Raw genomic sequence first — 19,368 nt, forward strand, 5'->3', positions numbered from 1 at the left:
ATTTTTATAGGCTTTTTAAAAAAAAAATAAGTAAAATGAATATTTTTAGATGGAAAACATTAGTAGTTTATTAATTTTCTAGTAAATGTACATACCAGATTGATTTTATTTACTTTTGTGTAGGAAATATGAATGAGGAAATTCTTATGTTTACTTTGTCTCATCTAGGACTACATCTTATATAGCAGCTTGTATTAAACCAGCAAAATAACTGCAAATTCTCATTACCACTTTTCTTTTTGTTATTTTCGCCAAGAGCATTATTCAGGACTTGAAGAAGAATTTTGAAATAGTGAAATTGGTAACAGGAAGTTTGATTGCTTGTCATCGGCTTGCAGCTGCTGTGGCCGGGCCTGGAGGCTTAAGTGGCTCGACACTAGTGGATGGCCGGTACACTTACCGGGAGGTATCAGGCCTTGTGTTTTTGCTTCATGATTTACAACATTCATTTGACCTTTTTATACTTATACTATAAAAATAATTTTTGTTAGCTGTAACTATAAAGAGGTTGTATGAGGTATCTTTGTAGTGATGGAACAGTTTTGTATCTTGATGTTTGTGAGTTATCTTTCATATGATTAAGGAATAAACATCTTTTTTTGTCTTTGATCTGAAATAATAATTGCTAATTCAGTGGATAATGGGTTTTGTTTTTCAAATGAATTGATTAGTAATATTACTGTTTTTTAAAAAATTAGGAAAAAAAATCTTAACTCACCAGTTGTGAGTTTGTAGTGTTTTACTTTGAGATTGCTGAAATTACATTTTATTGACATCCCAAATCAACCGAATTTCTAATAGACTTGAGATAGATAGCTTCTGTTACATTGTACTATCAATTTGTAAACAGAATTCTAATATTACTTTACCCTAAATTATATGAAAAAGGATTAAGTAAAACTGTTGTTAAAACTTAGTTTTGTTTTGTTTTAATGTTGCTTTTGGGAATGAATGCCTGGAGTTAACTAATTAGCATTATTTCTTTTTGCAGTATTTAGAGGCACATCTAAAATTTCTGGCATTTTTCTTGCAAGAAGCTACTCTGTATCTGGGCTGGAATCGTGCCAAGGAGATCTGGGAGTGTCTTGTAACTGGCCAGGATGTTTGTGAATTAGATAGAGAGGTAAGAAGATGGTATTATGGATAAAGTAAGGCAGAAATATTTAAATATTTCACTTTTTCTGTGTGTCTCACATCTTCTAAACACTTTTCAGTTTATATAAGCATAAATTGTATGGGCCAAGAACTGTAAGTGCTGAAAAAATGTTTTATATAACATATATTCATGATAAAAATAAATGTATGAGTTCTTTGGTAATTTTGATACCATTCTGGATAAAATACCAAATTTAACCAAATGAGTATAAAGAATTCTAGATATATTTAAGTTTTTTCCCCTCCATATGAAACTAATTTTACGTTGCCAAAAGAAAACTTTGAGTTCCTATAATGATGTTGCACCCCAAAAACAGTAAAGAAGAATTAGTACCTGGCCACATTTTTTTGTAAACTATAATTAAACAGCCAAAGATAGATTAAATCAGGAACAGAACACCTGCCTTGACGTTTTCTAAGAGTAAATTTCATTTTCGTCATCTTATTTGACAGAATAATATTAACTACTTCCTAGACTTGTCGAAAGGCTTCACTATTGTGATAGTGCCCAGCGTAGTGCCTGGTGTAAGCAGGCAATAAATGTTGATGGAAAAACCCAAGTATAAAATCCAGTGAAAAGTATGAGTAGATATTTTTATTATCTAGAAGAAAGATTGCTAGTAACTGCTTCATTTAATTTCAGAATTCCAAGCATTTTAGCTTTGAGTGGTATTTTGACAGTATAAACATTTGAAGTATTAAAATTTATCTTTACTTTTCCAGTTTGGAATATGTATGTGCCTGAAATGGATCTTAGTTATAGAGTAATATTCGTCTTATTCCACAGATGTGTTTTGAATGGTTTACAAAAGGACAGCATGATCTTGAGAGTGATGTTCAGCAGCAGCTCTTCAAGGAGAAAATTCTTAAATTGGAGTCATATGAAATCACTATGAATGGTAGGAAAAAACTTAAAATCATTTTTTTCAGTACTTTTAAGTAAGATGTGTTATTCTTTCCTTTACTTTTAATCTTCCTTCTCAGAAGCAACTGAACAGTTAGGAATATCCTTCTAGAATTTTTCTTGTGCATATAAAGACATATTTAGTACTCAGATTCCTTTTTACATCAATGGTATCTTATAATTAGTTTTTAAATCATATGGCCTACTAGATCAAATTGCCAAATTGTCTTTTTAAAATTTCTTAGTACAAAAGGATTCATTAAGGTAAAAATGTATCAAAGTACAGAAATCCTCCTTTCAGATGTTTCTTTTCATTGAATTTTTAAATTGAGATATAATTTACATACCATAAAACTCACTTTTTAAAGTGTACAAATGGTGGCTTTTAGTATATTCACAAAATTATGTGACCTTCACTCTGTTCCAATCCCAGAACATTTTCATCACCCCAAAAATAAACCTATACCCATTAACAGTCACTTTCCATTCATTTTATCCAGCCTCTAATCTATTTTCTGTCTTTATGGATTAGCCTAATCTGGACATTTGATATGAATGGAATCATACACTGTGATCTGTCGTCTCTGGCTTCTTTCATTGTACTAAGGCATAATGTTTTCAGGGTTCACCCAGGTTATAGCATGTATCAGTACTTGTTCCTTTTTATGGCTTTATAATATTCCACTGTGTGGGCATACCATATTTTATTTATCCATTCTTGAACTAATGGACATTTTGATTGTTGCCACTTTTTGGGTGTTACAGTTAATACTGCTGTAAACATTCATGTACAAGTTTTTCAGTGGGTACGAGTTTGCATTTCTCTTGGATGTATATCTAGAAGTCAGATTGTTGTGACATATAATTAACCTTTCAGGAACTGTCTGTTTTGCAAAGTGCCACGCTATTTTGTAATCCCACCAGCAATATATGAGGGTTCCAATTTCTTCACATCCTCACCAATACTTGTTATTGTCTGCCTTTTTAAATTTTAGACGTCGTAATGGGTATAAAGTGGTATCAAAATTTAATGGGTGTTTTTTTGGTTTGTTTGTTTGAGATGGAGTCTTACTCTGTTGCCCAGGCTGGAGTGCAGTGGCACTATCTTGGCTCACTGCAACCTTCACCTCCCAGGTTCATGTGGTTCTCCTGCCTCAGCTTCCCGAGTAGCTGGGATTATAGGCACATGCCACCATGCCTGGCTAATTTTTTATTTTTAGTAGAGACAGGGTTTCACCATGTTGGCCAGGCTGGTCTCAAACTCCTGACCTCAGGTGATCCGCCTGCCTCAGCCTCCCAAAGTGCTGAGATTACAGGCTTGAGCCACCACGCCCGGCCAAATCTAATGGTTTTGATGTGCACTTCTCTGGTGACTAATTATATTAAGCGTCTATTTATATGTGCTTATTGGCCATTTGTTTATATTCTTTAGAGAAATCTTAAAATATTTTGCCCATTTTAAAATTGGTTTGTCTTTTAATTGTTGAGTTGTAAGAGTTCTTTATATATTCTGGATACTAGCTCCTTATCAGATAGTTTATTTGCAAGTATTTTCTTCCATTATGTGAGTTGTCTTTTCACTTTCTTGTTAGTGTCATGTGAAGCACTTAATTTTGATTATATCCGATTTACTAATATTTTCTTTTGTTGCTTCTGCTTTGGTACCATATCTAAGAAACCAATGCCAAGAGTCTTATGGTTTCAGTTCTTGATCCACTTTGAGTCTTTTCATTGATTATCTGTGTTACGTAGAGTACATGAATTTATTTGGCATTCTATAATTACAGGTTTTAACTTATTTAAAACTTTTTTTGAAAATGTGAATCTTTGTGATCATCGATTGAAAAGACAAGGAGCTCAGTTGGTAAGTACGTTATTCTCAAATCTAGATAGTTTGGATAATCTAGTATAACTTGATATTCAGCAAAAAAAAAAAAAAAAGTGTTATAATTGAGAGAGAACGTGGATTTTTTTTGGTAAAGAATAGCATCTCCTTGACTGCCAGCTTCTATGTTGATGACAGAGCTTCTCCTAGTGTAAGGGAGGCTCCTACCTGCACTACCATGCCTCACCAGCTACCTGGGAGGACACTACTCTCTCCTCACATCTCTCTGTTTCTGGCTGATTTAGGGACAGCCAGTGGCCTCCTGTGGCCACATGAATGCAGAGCAGGGATAGTTCACCTAAGCTTCGAACTCCTCAGATCCAGCAATTCACATGTACCTAAAAAAGCAAGCACAGTCTTCGTCCTGGGATCACAATGGCAGGGATTTGGGGAGAAAAATTGAGGAATAGACAGTGAGGCAGGAAAACGAGGATGTACAGCTTATGTTTATATTTACACATGCTCCTTTAAAAAAAAAAAGGCTTATTAACTCTTTTTCCAAGTCCTTTTTATTCAGGACATGGCTTCCTGGGTGGTAAGAATTTTTACAAGATCTTACAAGCCCTGGGTCCTGCTGTTTCCTACTGAGCTTTAGAAAGACCAGATCGAGCCCCAAGAATTAGTGACCACTTCTGGCTTGACTGTTTCCTTTTGAAGAAAAGCTTCTGAAGATGGTGTCCATCTCACTCCTGCTCTATTTCTGCTTCAGTAGCCTGTCGGGCTGTGTGTCCAGTTTGGGTCTAGGGATGTCTGAAGAGATATCTCTATACCTATCCTGGTTCCCGTGGAATTTGCCCAGTGCTTCTGTGGTTGGTTGCTTTTTAAAGTTTCATATCAGTATAATATTATTTTCATATAGCTGAGGTTTTGCAGCCTTAATTCATATTGAACTGAAGAGGTGTGGACTCATGATGTAACAAAATAATTATCTGTGGTTTTGTAACTTTGTGATCTTGATATGCTTTATAATTTAATTTTTTTTCTTTTGAACAGTATGTAGAAAAGCTGGAATTGATAGGAATGGATTTCATTTGGAAAATAGCCATGGAATCACCTGATGAAGAGATTGCTAATGAAGCTATTCAGCTAATCATAAACTATAGTTACATTAATCTGAATCCTAGATTAAAGAAGGTAGGTATCTAAGGAAAGAAGTTATCCATATACAAAAAAGCAGAAAATTATATGTATATTTTAGTGATAAGCTGTGATCCTTGGCATGACCAAAAATTGGCTTCTTTATTTTGATATTTTGTCCTGAATAATTATTACAACTAAATGTCAAGGACTCATTGTAATTTCCATATACTCTTTCAGGATTCAGTATCTTTACATAAGAAATTCATTGCTGATTGCTACACAAGATTAGAAGTGAGTAGCAAATTTTATTTAACATCTCTTTGAGGTAAATGCTTTTTTTCCTTTTATAATTTTATATTTTTAGATAATTTATAATGTTGATGTTTGTGGCTAGATCCTATTGAAGAATTTATCAACAGTACCATATTGTGGCATAGGGAACAGATGTTTGCCCAGTATACAAGTGTACTCTATAGGAAATCTTTTCTCCTTCTCATCACCTGTCTTCCCCACTCCATCCACCTTCCTCCCCTCTTGGCGTATAGGAACTATCTTCAGAAAATAGGCATTCCATATTTGTAATAGAATCTTTTTATTCTTTTTCTCTTCACGTATTTTATACGAGCACTGCTTCTTTTCTTGTTTTTCTTCATGCGTTTCACCTAGTTATACCATAAATGTTATTAAAGGCCACAGCAAGACAATTAGTAGTAGGTGGTGTTGGTTGTCTTTGTCCATTAGAAGCCTGCTGTGTAATGGTATCTCACATGTATCTATCTCTTTTATTTCCACCATGACGGTTAAAGCCTTAAACATTCATATTCAGTTGATATGCTTAAGTTTTACGTCTAATCAAAAATGTTCCAAAAGCATAAAATGCTACTGCCTCCCAATTCCAGTAAGTTAAGCTTTCTGGTGATAAGTATGTGCTAGAATATGTACAGTATTTCCCTAATTGTGACTTTTATCCAAATATGTCATTATAAAAAAATATTCAAGTATTCGAATACCCCTTATGAGGTCCCATGTAAGTGTTAACATATGTAGGGCACTAGTTCTCAGCTGGGGCTTATTTTGCCTCTGGGGGTCGTTTGGTAATATCTGGAGACATTTTTGGTTGTCCAACCAGAAGCATCCTACTGGTCCCTAAGTAGGTAGAGGCCAGGGATCCTGTTAAACATCCTACAGTGGATGCCCAGGCAGCCCTCTGCAACAGCAAATTATCCTGTCCAGAATGTCACTAGAGTCCAGGTTGAGAAACCCTGATAGAGAATGACTGTTTGGTATTTTTTAGGCAGCCAGTTCAGCACTTGGTGGCCCCACTCTAACACATGCTGTGACCAGAGCAACAAAAATGCTTACAGCAACTGCCATGCCAACTGTAGCAACCTCAGTTCAGTCTCCTTATAGGTAAGTGATCAGAAGTGAAAAATACACAACACACGTGTCAGTTTTTTAAAATGATTGGTATTTTTTATGTAGGTTTCTCAATTATTGATTTCCTCATTTTATATCATAATTTTTGCAAGCTGTCATAATCCTGAGAATTACATGTTCCCCATCATACATCCCTGAATCAGTGTCTCTTTGGAAGTTCTGTGTGTAGGTCATCACCAGCACCACCCGAGTACTGCCCTGTCCCTATCCTTCTACCTGGTGGACAGGTCTTCTTGTTTTAGTTTTTATTTGATTCATTTTACTTTTATTCTATGTAGTATGAATAACTTACTGTTTAGAATGGAATACACATACGTTGTATGAAGACTACTTTTTTTCAAGTTAAAAATATTTACTTAGATATAGCTTTTCTCCTTGAATAGTCAAACTCAGGGCATTAATAGGGTAAGCAGAATGAAGTGGAAGATGATTAATTAAAAGTATGCATTATAATATAATCTTAGTCACTAAAATATTATTCAAATAATAAAAGTATTTTTCAAAATAATTTTTAGTGAGAACTTTATCCCCAAATGTTTAAAACTTTAAACTGACATTGTCTCTTAATCACATTGCTGTTTTTTGAGTTTTCAGATATTGATGAAATCTTGAGTTTAGTGTCTGCTGTAGTTCTCTGATATCAGAGAACTACAGCAGACACTAAACTCAGATTTCATGAATAGGAGATATAGGAGAAACCATGCATAATTTGGAACATTAGATGGAAGTAACTAAAATACTTTTGTGGGTTTTTTATGAGCCTCTACTGGTAAGCAACACCACATCATTGTTTCCCAGAAAACTGGCGAGTGCTCTGAGAAGGGCTTGCTCTCCCTACCTCACTCTGCTGCTGCCCTCTAGTGATGGGTACTCATAGAGTCTTTCTCTACTCTAGAATGACTATTCTTATTCACAACGGGATATTCCTTTGCTTGTTAAAGCCTTCCTTTGAAAAGGGGAATCAAGGCAATGAGTCCTTTCCTCCATTCTTCTTTTTTAAAATGAGTTGAGTACTGTGTCACTATACTTTGTTAATATGAAGGAAGCCAATAAACTCAGCTTTCTCAGACTTCTTTTTTAAATGGCAGAAGTAATGATAGATTCAACTCATGATAAGAACACTAACATGACTTTCACATTCCCACATTCTTGGAAGTATTTCTCAAATAGACTTTCATTTAAAATGTGTATTAAGAATTCCCAATTATGTGTTTGTAAGATGTAGCCCATCTCTATGACTCAGTTCCTTAATGGTTCATTTATCTGATAAATTAGAATGTAAGTATATTTATGTGCTATTGGGTTAGGATGTCCAAACTCCTACTTCTTTAAATGAGTATGCTTTTTGTTTTTTTCTCTTTACTAAGTGCTTTTTATTTGGAATCATTTCATATTTGGTGGACTACAGAGAAAAACCACATAATAATTTTAAAATATTATAAACTCTAAATAGGGTTAATAAGAATATGTAGTTTCAAAGTGTAATTGGAACCAGAACATTGTAGTTTATCTCATTTGACTAGTTTGGAAAGAACTTTTCAGTATCCATAATTGTTCCAACTTGGGGTGGGGGGGTTTCTGTCATCTGTACAGTATTTCATAATACTGTCTGTGATTTAATTCATTATTGAGGCATAATTAAAAAATAGTTCACTCACTTATTATGGACTTAGATATTTTCCAAAAATTTTTCATCTGAATTTCAAGTTCTAGTTCTTGCCCATAGACTGGAATAATTTAGAACTCTGTTAAGTATATTTAACAGAACTGCTAAAATGTGTTTAACCAGCTGTTTTTAGAGTGAAATTTTTGGTACTGCTAATCAGCATACCAGACCAATTGTTAGAAAATGGTAGTACCTCTTTTCAGTTTTAGAAATATACCTCTTTGAAATATCTAGACTCTCTGGAATAGAAAATGTTTAAATTAAGGGGACTTGGATTTTCATTTCTTAATGTTAATACATGTAATGTTCTCTTTAATAAAGTATGGGGCTATGACTATATAAGCTGATGAATATTGCAGTCTGATTATTTCACATGATAAGTAAGATTCCATAAGTCTTCAACCAAAAGAGACCTCACATCTCATTTTCAGATAGCAACTTTTGTTTGTGTCATACTTACTGATTTGCATTTGTCTTCTAATTCTCAGACAGTTCAGAACTTTGTCAGATTTCATGTGTTCACAGAATTGTATGTCATATTTTAGTTATAAGATTAATGAAAGTCAGACTCACTGATTTCATTCTTGATAAATTAATGGACAGATAGGCCTAGAAACCCAGGTCCTCCATTTATGGAATAACTGTTTAAAGAAATGAAAAGAAGAAAGAAAAGGAAAGGAAACATGGGGAGGTACAGGCTTCTCCCTTATTCCATCTGTATGCTACAGCTGTGAGCTTGTAGAACCACCTCTCCGTTGGGTAAAAGGGAAATTTAATCTTTGCAAATTTCAGTCTTCGGCCAGTGAGTGCTAACTGTTATTGTGGTTTTGGTGAAACAGACTAGAATTGAGCTCAGATCAGTAACTCACTTCACATACATTTTAATACTTTTTTTTTTTTAATCTGTAGATCCACTAAACTTGTAATAATTGAGAGATTGCTGCTTCTGGCAGAGCGCTATGTGATCACTATAGAGGTAAGACACTTCCTTTTTTTAAGATGTATGTTGCTTAGGCTGGACTCAAGCGATCTTCCCACCTCAGCCTTTCTAGTAGCTGGGAGTTTAGCACACACCACCACACCCAGTTAGCCTTTCTTTTCTTAAAAAAGCATCTTCATTCATCATATATACATAGGTATGTATTTTTGATGTGTTTATCAGTGGTGCTGTCCATCTGACTTGACTTACTCGTTTTTTAAGGATTTTTACTCTGTTCCACGAACTATTCTACCTCATGGTGCCTCATTTCATGGACATCTTTTAACTCTTAATGTTACCTATGAGTCTACCAAAGATAACTTCACTGTCGAGGTAGGTTTACATTAAGAACTATAGCCATTTTCATGTTGTCTTATTATTTTCATAAAGCAGTCTTGATTGAGTTAGCTGCATGAATAATCATTCTAAAGGTAGTTTGGTAAACAAATGTAGAATAAAGACCTGAAATGAAACTGTGGGGTACAAGCAGATATATAAATAAATATATAATGTCAGGCAGTGGTAAGTATTGTAAAGAACAAATAAGAATAAAGCAGGATACATTGATGAGGAGGGTGATAAGATAGGAATACACAAAATATTTTAGGTAAAGGTGGACAGGGAAGATCTCTCTGAGGTGGTGACATTTGAGCACAAACTTGAGTAAAGTGACAGGGTAAATGACATTTGCTTGGGAGAACATTCCAGGCAAATGGAAGAACAGGTATAAAGGCAAGCAAGGTGGGTGGTGTGAGGGGAGCACAGTGAGAAAGGGAAAGAGTGGACAACGCTGCAGTGGAAGAAGGGCTTGTGGTCTCATTCCACGCTTGATGGAGAGGAGGTGGAGTGTAGAATGGAACATAATTCTAGCAGAAGGGAAGCCTCACGAGGGCGGGGGTTCTTGTCTTTATGTTTTCTGCTGTGTTCCCAGCTTCTAGAACAGTGCCCAGTACCTAGTAGATGTTCACTCACAGTTGTTTAAATGAATAAATAAATGAATTCTCTCACAACATGTTTAATTTTATTTTACAGGCTCACAGTAATGAAACCATAGGGAGTGTCCGGTGGAAAATAGCCAAGCAGTTGTGCTGTCCTGTGGATAATATACAGATATTTACAAATGATAGCCTGGTAGGTTTAAATAGCAGTTTTGATGAATAATAAATGATATAATATAAATATTTAGCCTGATAGGAATAATTTACTCTTCCTTTTCCTCTCAATAATTAAGAAACCACTTTTTGCAGCTGACAGTGAATAAAGATCAAAAGCTACTCCACCAACTGGGTTTTTCTGATGAACAAATCCTTACAGTGAAGACTTCTGGCAGTGGGACCCCATCTGGGAGTTCAGCAGATTCTTCAACCAGCTCCAGCAGCAGCAGCAGTGGGGTTTTTAGTTCTTCATATGCCATGGAGCAGGTACTGGGTGATCAATTTCAATTTAAAAACAAGAACTTAACAGTCACTGTCTTTTTGTTCTGACTCTTCCAAACTGTATAACAAATGCTGGGATTCATTAGTGTTCAAGCATGTTGTGTTATTTCTTCCATCTTAAGAAAACTCTTCATCCCACTTATACCTTCAGTTACTGCCCCATTTTCCTTCCAGAAACAGCAAAGCTCCTTGAAAGAGTTGTCTAAACTTGTTTCCAGTTTTTCTTTTGCCATCCTCTCTTGGTCTCTGTTGATAAGAGTTAGCCTCTTTTCAAGTTGGTCTGTCACCTCCACCTCTTAGTCCTCATCTTCTTGACATTTCATTGAAGCTGATACGTGTGATCGCTTCCCCCTTGGAACACTCTTCACTTGGCTTTCAGGACTTGGTGTGACTTTCCACTGCCTCTCTGCCTGTTTGGTTTTTTATTTGGTTGGTTTTTTGTTTTTTGGTCTCCTTTCCAATTTCTCTTCATCTCCCTGATCTCTGTACTGAGAAGTTCCCTGGCCCAGTCTTTGGACCTCTCCTCTGTCTACAGTCATTCCCTTAATAATCTTACCCAGTCTCCAGTCTCTGCATATTGTATGTACATTGCTAACTTCCATGTTACATTTCCAGTTTTAACCTGAAATAAATGGATCCATCCACTTAACATCTCTTAAGTGTCTACTAGGCACCCCAATCCTAATTTATCCCAAATTGAGCTCCTTTTCCCCACTACCTCACTCCCACCCTAAATCTCTTCTTCCCACAGCCTTGTTGTATCTCAAATGATGGCATCTCCAGTCTTCTAGTTGGCTCAGGCCAGAATCATTGGGTTCTTTCTTTCACACCCATGTCCATGAGCAAATTCTTGACTCCACCTTCAGAATCCATCGAGAATCCAGCTACTTTTTTCTGCATTCACAGCTTGCACACCAGTCTAGGCAATCACCATGCCTCACCTGGCATGTTTTAGTAGTGCCCTAACTGCTCTCACAGTTTCTGCTCTTACACCAGTTCAGTCTCTTCTCTACAGGGCACCCAGTGGCCCAGGATCTTACTAAACATAAGTCAGATTGTACCACTCGGCCCGAGTGGCTCCTGTCTCACTCAGAATAAGAGCCAGTCTTTACTGGGACCTTCAGGGCCTTCCTAATGTGTCCCCCGGAGCCTCTGCAAGGTTGTCTCCTCTGAGCTTCTCCTCTCACCACTCCAGCCTCACTGGCCTCCATGTTGGTCCTCAGATAGCATGGTCTGTGAACTTGCTCTTCCCTGTGCCTAAACTGTTCTTTCCTGATACGCAGGTGGCTCACTCTCACTTTCTTCAGCTTTTACTCATATTCTCAGTGAGCCTTCTCTGACTGTCTTGTCTAGATTTTCAGCCTCTTTCCTACCCCTGTATTTCTTTTTATTTCCCTTCCCTACTGTATTTTTTCTTTAGCATACTATATATTTTATTTATCTTGTTTATCTCTCTCTCCCAATAAAATGTAAGCTCCATGAGAGCAGATTTTCTTCTGTTTTGTTCACTGCTGCATCCTCGACACCTAAAACAGTGCCTAGAACATGATAGGTACTCAATCAATATTTCAATGACTTCATGAATTAGTTTATTTTGTACCTGCTCTGTGTTAGGACTCCAGGTGTCCAAAGCTGCATAAGACTGTTCTGCTATTTAGGCTTTTATAGTCTAGAAAGCAAGCTAATGTAAAGTAAAGGTATTTAAAAGACATACAGGTTTTTTTTCCCCTATGGTTATTATATGTATTTTCCCCTATGGTTATTATATATATTTCTTTAATTCCAAATGTAAGACTTTGTGTGACTGCATCTTTTTAATTTACAGAGCATAAACCTTATTAGAGAGATCAAAGAACTCTTCAAGTTTAGTGCAAGTCGAGTAGTCCTTAGGATTTTAGAATATTTGCATATACATAATGAGATATCTTGAGGATGGGACCCAAATCCAAACACTAAATTCATTTATGTTTCATATACACCTTATATACACAGCCTGAAGGTAATTTTATACAACATCTTAAATAATTTTGTGCATGAAACAAGATTTTGACTGAGATCGGTTACATGAGGTCAGGCATGGAATTTTCCACTTGTGGTGTCATGTTGGCACTCAGAAAGTTTCCGATTTTGGAGAATTTCACATTTCAGATTTTTGAATTAGGGATACTCAGCCTGTGTTGGTATTGTGGGGTTGTCAGAGTTAACTGTATTTGAAGACTGGGTGTGGTGGCTCATGCCTGTAATCCTAGTAGTTTGGGAGGCTGAGGCAGGAGGATTGTTGGAGGCCAGGAGTTCAAGACCAACCTGGCTAACATAGTGAGACCCCCATCTCAATTTTTTAAAAAATTACATTTCATGTATAACAAGAATTTTAAAAAGAAATCCCACTCAGAATGATATTATAGCAGCTGAGTAACAAAAACAATGTACATAGTATCTTCAAGTTTAATAATTTTTAACTATCTCACATTTATCCTGAATTTATTAAAAATCTTCCCACTTGTAAATACATTGTGTAATGATGTCCGATTTCTTATTCCTTATAACCAGAAAATAGTGCTTTAATCATATCTGAATCTCTTTTATGCAGTTATAACCATTTTGTCTTTTCTGATCTTTGGGAAAAAAACATGGTAACTTCTTTTTCTCAACTTAAATTATATGTATTTATTGTTGTGTGTGAATGTCGATACATAAACACACTACTTTTGTTTTCACAACACTCCCCCTGTTCTCTACTGGGGAGCAGTCATTAGCTCAGTGGTGCCTACTCTCCATTATATTAATTACACATGCCCTCTGCTTTACCTCTCTTCTACTGTGCCTGCCTTTTGGCACCTTAGTCCCTTCACTAGCAGGTGGCCAGGAGAAGGGAGAGCAAGTAATACACGCTAGAAGGTAGTGATCCCTCATCTAATATGTTACCATGTGGTGTTCTTCAGTACAGACGAGCACTGTGCTTCCCTCAAGCTTTACAGTGACCAGCCTTTCAGAACTAGTATTTTGATTGTTTGTAAGTTTGATTAGGAAAGGAGAACGTTCTTTTGTAAATTTGAATTTCTATTTTGCTTTTTTCCATCAGGAGAAATCCCTCCCTGGTGTAGTGATGGCTCTCGTATGTAATGTATTTGACATGCTTTATCAGCTCGCCAATCTGGAAGAGCCAAGGTAAATATAAATGTTTGTGAGACTTGGCAGAGAGAAAGTTACTAACATTAGGGAGCCAAGTAACTTTTCACTTGAAATGCATTTTACTTTATATTCCATACTAATGGACTTTGTTGAATTAAACTATGGCTTATATGAAAAAATTTGTATTTGAAAAACTTTAGGATAACTCTACGAGTACGGAAGCTTCTGCTCTTGATACCCACTGATCCAGCCATTCAGGAAGCCCTTGATCAACTTGATTCTTTAGGAAGAAAGGTATGAGTATTTTTTAACTAGCATGGCAATTTTATATCACAATTCAGTGAGTGAAAATACAACCTGAAATCACATCAAGGTCATATGATACCATCTTTCCTATAATATTTTTTCTTTTTTTGAAAAATACCTTCGCCAGCCCAGTGCAGTGGCTCACGCCTGTAATTCCAACACTTTGGGAGGCTGAGGTGAGAGGATGGCTTGAGCCCCAGAGTTCAAGACCAGCCTGGGCAATGTAGGGTGACCCCATCTCTACAAATAAAAAAATTAGCTGGTGTGATGGCACGTACCTGTAGACGCAGCTACTCAGGAGGCTGAGGTAGGAGGATAGCTTGAACCCAAGAGGTTGAGGCTGCAGTGAGCCAAGATTACACACTGCACTCTGGCCTGGGCAACAAAGCAAGACCCTGTCTCAAAAAAAAAAGAGAGAGAGAGAGAAATACCTTTGCTATAAATGTAAATCAGAACTTAATGTTGACTTTTAAAGTATCTATATAAAGTCAATAATGACATCAGGTTTCAGAACTGGAAGAGCCTTTAATATCATCTACCTTTCCACCTCTCATGTTATATATTAGGAAACCGAAGCTCAGAGGGATGAAGTTACTTGTCCCAGATCAGACTCTAGTTGTGATTCAATTGAGACGTTTTTCATTAGCCATGATGCCTCTTTGTATCTGATTGTTGTGTATGTCTGAGTTGCTTATATAAATGGATTCTCATTTAATTTTTTCACAGTTGATATTTAAAGTTCATTTTTGTTAATTGTTAGATTGTTGTTCCTTAAGAGATTTATCTATATATTGAAATTGTGTCTTATCTATAATATTGTTTAATTATGTTCTCAGAATAAATTCATGTAGAAAAAGTTGTTAGAACTATATTTTCTATTTTATAATTTAGTGGTAGAAATTTAGATCAGCTCAGTCATGTCACTTATTGCTTATACATTAAAGGATAAAACTAATGTAATTATAAAATATATCACTAGTATTAGCTTAACAAATTTTTCAAGCCTACCACTTTAGCAGTCGTATAATTTTATTATCAGTATTTAGAGATACAAATTTTAAACACAGAAATCAATTAAAATGACCTTCTCAGGTGTTGCTTAGAATACATGCTCAAAAGCATTCACGTAGTATTTGAATCTTATTGAACATTTAGAATTTGTATGATGAAGTTTGATGTTTTAATAGTTACAGAGTGGTGTGGTTTTATGAAGTTAATTTTTAGAAAATAGCATTGGTGTGGCTTATATTAAAGAGGGAAAGAATATTAGGACGTGTACTAAGATCTGTTTCTCTTTAATTTGTCCTTTTAAGTAGTTTATGTCTTTTTTATTCTCTTAAACTTAGAAAACATTGCTGTCTGAATCAAGTTCTCAGTCCTCAAAATCTCCATCCCTGTCATCAAAGCAACAGCACCAGCCAAGTGCCAGTTCAATTTTAGAAAGTCTGTTTCGATCTTTTGCCCCGGGAATGTCTACCTTCAGAGTGCTCTACAACTTAGAAGTAAGAAACCTAATTTCTTTCCATTTCATTTTGATAGGTCTATTTGGATTTATTGATTCATGCTTTCAGATGTCAGAAATAAGTAAATAGGTTTCTATTATGTGATGATTGGTTGAAAATTAGTTTTAAGAAATAGATTATAAATTGAAACTTTTTTGCCTTTGAATATGCGAAAGATTATTTTTATTACTACCTTAGCCCATTTGGGCTGCTATAACAAATCACCATAGACTGGATGGCTTAAACTGCAAGCATTTATTTCTCATAGTTGGAGTGGCTAGGGAGTCCAAGATCAAGGCACTGGCAGATACGGTGTCTGGTGTGGGCTGGCCTCCTGGTTCATAGATGGTACCATCTCACTGTGACTTCACTTCCAAAATAGGAATTTTAGGGGAATACAAACACTCAGTTCGTTGTAATTAGCCTCCCCAAAAGAAGCTTTAATACATTTAATTGTTTACTGTCTACAAGTCACGGTGGTAGTTAAGGGAACAGAGTTGAAAAAACAAGATATTCACTCCAAGATCTTAGGAGTAAGACATATGGAAGCTGGATATGCTGAATCTGGATGGCAGAGTGTAAACAAAGCACTATGGGAAAGTGACCAACTAGAATCAGTTCTGCTCTTGGAGAGTGATAGGTCAGACCCTCATACCACTCTTGGTCTGAAGAAAATAAAGCCCTGAATGATTTTGCTTTGTCTTAGGAAGTTATATCCAGGCACTAAAGAATAGAATCCATATCAGTGCCTAAGTAATCTTAATTATTATATCATGTATCTTAAGTACACAAAAGTCAAAAATTTTAAGAGGGTACCTGCATTTTTTCCAAGTTTCATTTCATGTGACAATCTAATTGGGAGCATATAATTATAGTCCTTCATTTTCCCACTCCACTTGTTGCTTGTATGATGTGATAACTTTTCATACAAGCAATATCTTATTGCTTCAAGGTGTGATGACATTTCATATTTGCCTTAATCATTCTTGTGAAAAGACATGTTGGTCTAAAAAGAAAAAATATTTAGCAAATATTTTAAAAATTAAGCATGTCCTTATTTAGTATGGACATTTAAAAATATATGCAGTATTCAGCATGGAAACCACTTTCGAGGTTGAGTCATCCTTGTGTTTAAGAATTAACTTTATGAAATGTAGTAGCAGTCAGTGTAGTAGTAAGTTATAACAACAGCATGGAGTACCAAAGTGCTTTCTATTTAGATTGTATTTTACATTTTCGTGCATACTGAGGAGGCTTATTCAAAGTGAAAATACTAACTTAATGTTCACCCTGTTTAATAAACAGATGTCAAAAAAATAAAATATATGCAGTATTCCAAAACAGAAAATTGCCTAGGAATTTTTAGCCCATTTAAGCCTAAAGAATTTGCATCTTGTGATTCCTGCCAGATCTGTCGTTTGTTTTTGAATGATTATCTCCAAAAAGTTCAAATGTAATTTTTAACACCTACATTTAATAGAAAAACAGAATGGTCCAACAATGGGTCTAGCTTGTCATCAACTATCTAAATTCCATTATCTTAGAGCCATAGCACTGCAGTGGTAAAATACCTCTGGTATCATTTTAAGACTTCTGAGTAAGTGTGAATTCCTTTGATATTTTTTGTTTTGCTTTAGGTACACAAAATAGTTGGAAACCTAACACTCCCAAAAGCTCTTATTTTGCTGTCAGCTAAAAGGTTAATTTCTTTGCAATTTGTTCATTAACTTTTGTTTACCTGCTAGGAAACTTCAAAGTGAATATTTCCTTGTCTTTAAAGAAACCTGTCAGTTCACTAAATTGTTGTCCATTAAGCATGAGGCAGGTGGGGTCGGAGTGTCCATGTAGACGAAGAGCTATATATATTTGAAGGGCTTAGAAGAGCACAGGTTCCTTTTCTCCCGTGTAATGCTCATTATCCCAGGTTGGTGGGCCTGTTTCTCCAGAGCAACCTAGGAAGAAGACATCTTTAACAAAATCCCACATTAAGTTCTAAACTCATAAAACTCATGGGTTCATAGAAGCAGATTTTTTAAGACTAGAAAATGATCTTGAACTACCTCTAGTTTAAGACTGAGGCAATGTGAGTCTTTATTTTTAAATCATAACTAAATAAGCAGTTGTGTATTGAGTACTTGTTTTGTGCTGATGCTTATGCTAAGCACCTTAAAGCTTGTGCTGTAGTATTTAATCCTTCAATCTTCCTGTAAAGGCAATTACTGTGCTCACTTAGTGATGAGAAAACTAGGACAAAAGGGAGCATTGTATGCCTAAGGTCTCTCAGCTAGGTAAAACTAGAATGTGAACTAGATTTGTAGTCTTGGCTATAGCATGGTTATTTATGTGAAATTCTGCCCAACCAAAGTATTCAGTTGAACTCCACTTTAGGTGTAGACATTGCGGCGTCATAGAAGGGCATGAGTGTTAGAATGAGACACATCTGGATTTGAATTCTAACCATGTGACCTCAGGTGAGCAGTCACTTAATCTACTTAACCTTTCAGGTCTCAGTTCTCTCACCTATAAAGTAAAACACATATGCCTGATACATTGTAGATGTTCAATAAATAGGAGTTAGAGTTATTATTGGGGAACTCATCTTGCATTTTTAATATATGGGCTGTTTTATAAAACTTTGGTGTATATCTTTCTAAAGAATATATCTAGCATATTACATGAAATTATCTGTTCTTATCTAAGCCTGAGGGTCTGAGACTTTCATGTTTGCCAGTTTCATGAAAAGAACACACCAGCTTTCTCTAGAATGGAAGGATTTTTCTTCCAAAGTAAATAGAATAGGGAAAATGTGATTATTTTATCGTGAAACATCAGCTTCTACATATTTCTGGGGGAAAAACAGTGTGCAACATTTAAAGAGATTCTAACTCAAGTTGTCTGAATGTTTTATTTAGTAAAGGAGTAATTTCTGCTGAAAATGTGTAGATGAATAATTGTGCTTATCTGTTTCCTAGGTCCTAAGCTCCAAACTCATGCCAACAGCTGATGATGACATGGCCAGAAGCTGTGCCAAATCCTTCTGTGAAAACTTCCTCAAAGCTGGCGGTTTGAGGTTAGAGTTTCAATGTAATGTTACATGAGTTGCCGAAAATGAATTAGTTATTTTAGTTAATTTGCCCTGCAAAGTCTTGCTTATTCCTACAAGGTATCATATGACTCATTGTGAGAGTTATTATAAGAAGGAATGATGTTTCAGTCCTTTAAAATATTTTAAATCATTTTATAACTTCTGATTATTTGAAAAATGTATGGAAGCATGTCTCTTTCCCCTCTGGTAGTGGAGGAAGTTTTCAAGAAGAGTAGAAGCAAGGAGGCTGTATCTTTTTCTTTTGTGTCTCATGTCAGTTTGAAATAAGGTGAATTTGATCGCTGTAAATCCATATTGTGCAAGGTATTAGTGCTGGGGATGCAAAGATAAATTAGATATTATCTCTGCCTTTGAGAGGCAGCTGATGGTTTAGCAAAGAATAACAAACAGCTAGGTAACTATACTGTAAGTATTAAAACAGGCCAGGCATGGTGGTTCATGCCTGTAATCCCAACACTTTCAGGGGCTGAGGCAGGAGGATTGCTTGAGCCCAAGAGTTTGAGATCATCCGGGGCAACATAGTGAGACCTCATGTCTACTAAAAATAAAAATAAAAAAATAGCTGAGTGTGATGACATGCACCTGTGGTCCCAACTACTTGGGACACTGAGGTGGGAGGATCACTTGAGCCCAGGAGGTGTAGGTTGCAGTGAGCAGTAATTGCACCAGTGCACTCCACCCTGGCAACAGAACAAGATCCTATCTCAAAAAAAAAAAGGTGTTAAAACAGAGGCATATATAAAAAGTACTTGTGAGGAGGAGGGGTGAGAAAGTAGTGGT

The 19,368-nt window shown here is 35.9% G+C and overlaps 1 protein-coding gene across 6 annotated transcripts in view; it reads left to right on the forward strand.

Annotated features, from left to right (window-relative positions):
* Nucleotides 1-19,368, forward strand: part of USP24 (ubiquitin specific peptidase 24) — a 147,414-nt gene that overhangs the window by 66,850 nt on the left and 61,196 nt on the right. For all 6 annotated transcript variants that reach the window (XM_063655252.1, XM_054485951.2, XM_063655254.1 and 3 more), the window contains 15 exons: nucleotides 257-406; nucleotides 992-1,123; nucleotides 1,943-2,054; nucleotides 3,847-3,923; nucleotides 4,938-5,078; nucleotides 5,262-5,315; nucleotides 6,319-6,434; nucleotides 9,037-9,103; nucleotides 9,329-9,439; nucleotides 10,139-10,237; nucleotides 10,354-10,527; nucleotides 13,625-13,710; nucleotides 13,875-13,968; nucleotides 15,327-15,482; nucleotides 18,455-18,552. In XM_063655252.1, the coding sequence (XP_063511322.1) occupies nucleotides 257-406; nucleotides 992-1,123; nucleotides 1,943-2,054; nucleotides 3,847-3,923; nucleotides 4,938-5,078; nucleotides 5,262-5,315; nucleotides 6,319-6,434; nucleotides 9,037-9,103; nucleotides 9,329-9,439; nucleotides 10,139-10,237; nucleotides 10,354-10,527; nucleotides 13,625-13,710; nucleotides 13,875-13,968; nucleotides 15,327-15,482; nucleotides 18,455-18,552 (1,667 nt within the window). The remainder of the gene's footprint in view (nucleotides 1-256; nucleotides 407-991; nucleotides 1,124-1,942; nucleotides 2,055-3,846; nucleotides 3,924-4,937; nucleotides 5,079-5,261; nucleotides 5,316-6,318; nucleotides 6,435-9,036; nucleotides 9,104-9,328; nucleotides 9,440-10,138; nucleotides 10,238-10,353; nucleotides 10,528-13,624; nucleotides 13,711-13,874; nucleotides 13,969-15,326; nucleotides 15,483-18,454; nucleotides 18,553-19,368) is intronic.

This window comes from Pongo pygmaeus, chromosome 1 (assembly GCF_028885625.2).
Source record: "Pongo pygmaeus isolate AG05252 chromosome 1, NHGRI_mPonPyg2-v2.0_pri, whole genome shotgun sequence".
Lineage (NCBI taxonomy): Eukaryota > Metazoa > Chordata > Mammalia > Primates > Hominidae > Pongo > Pongo pygmaeus.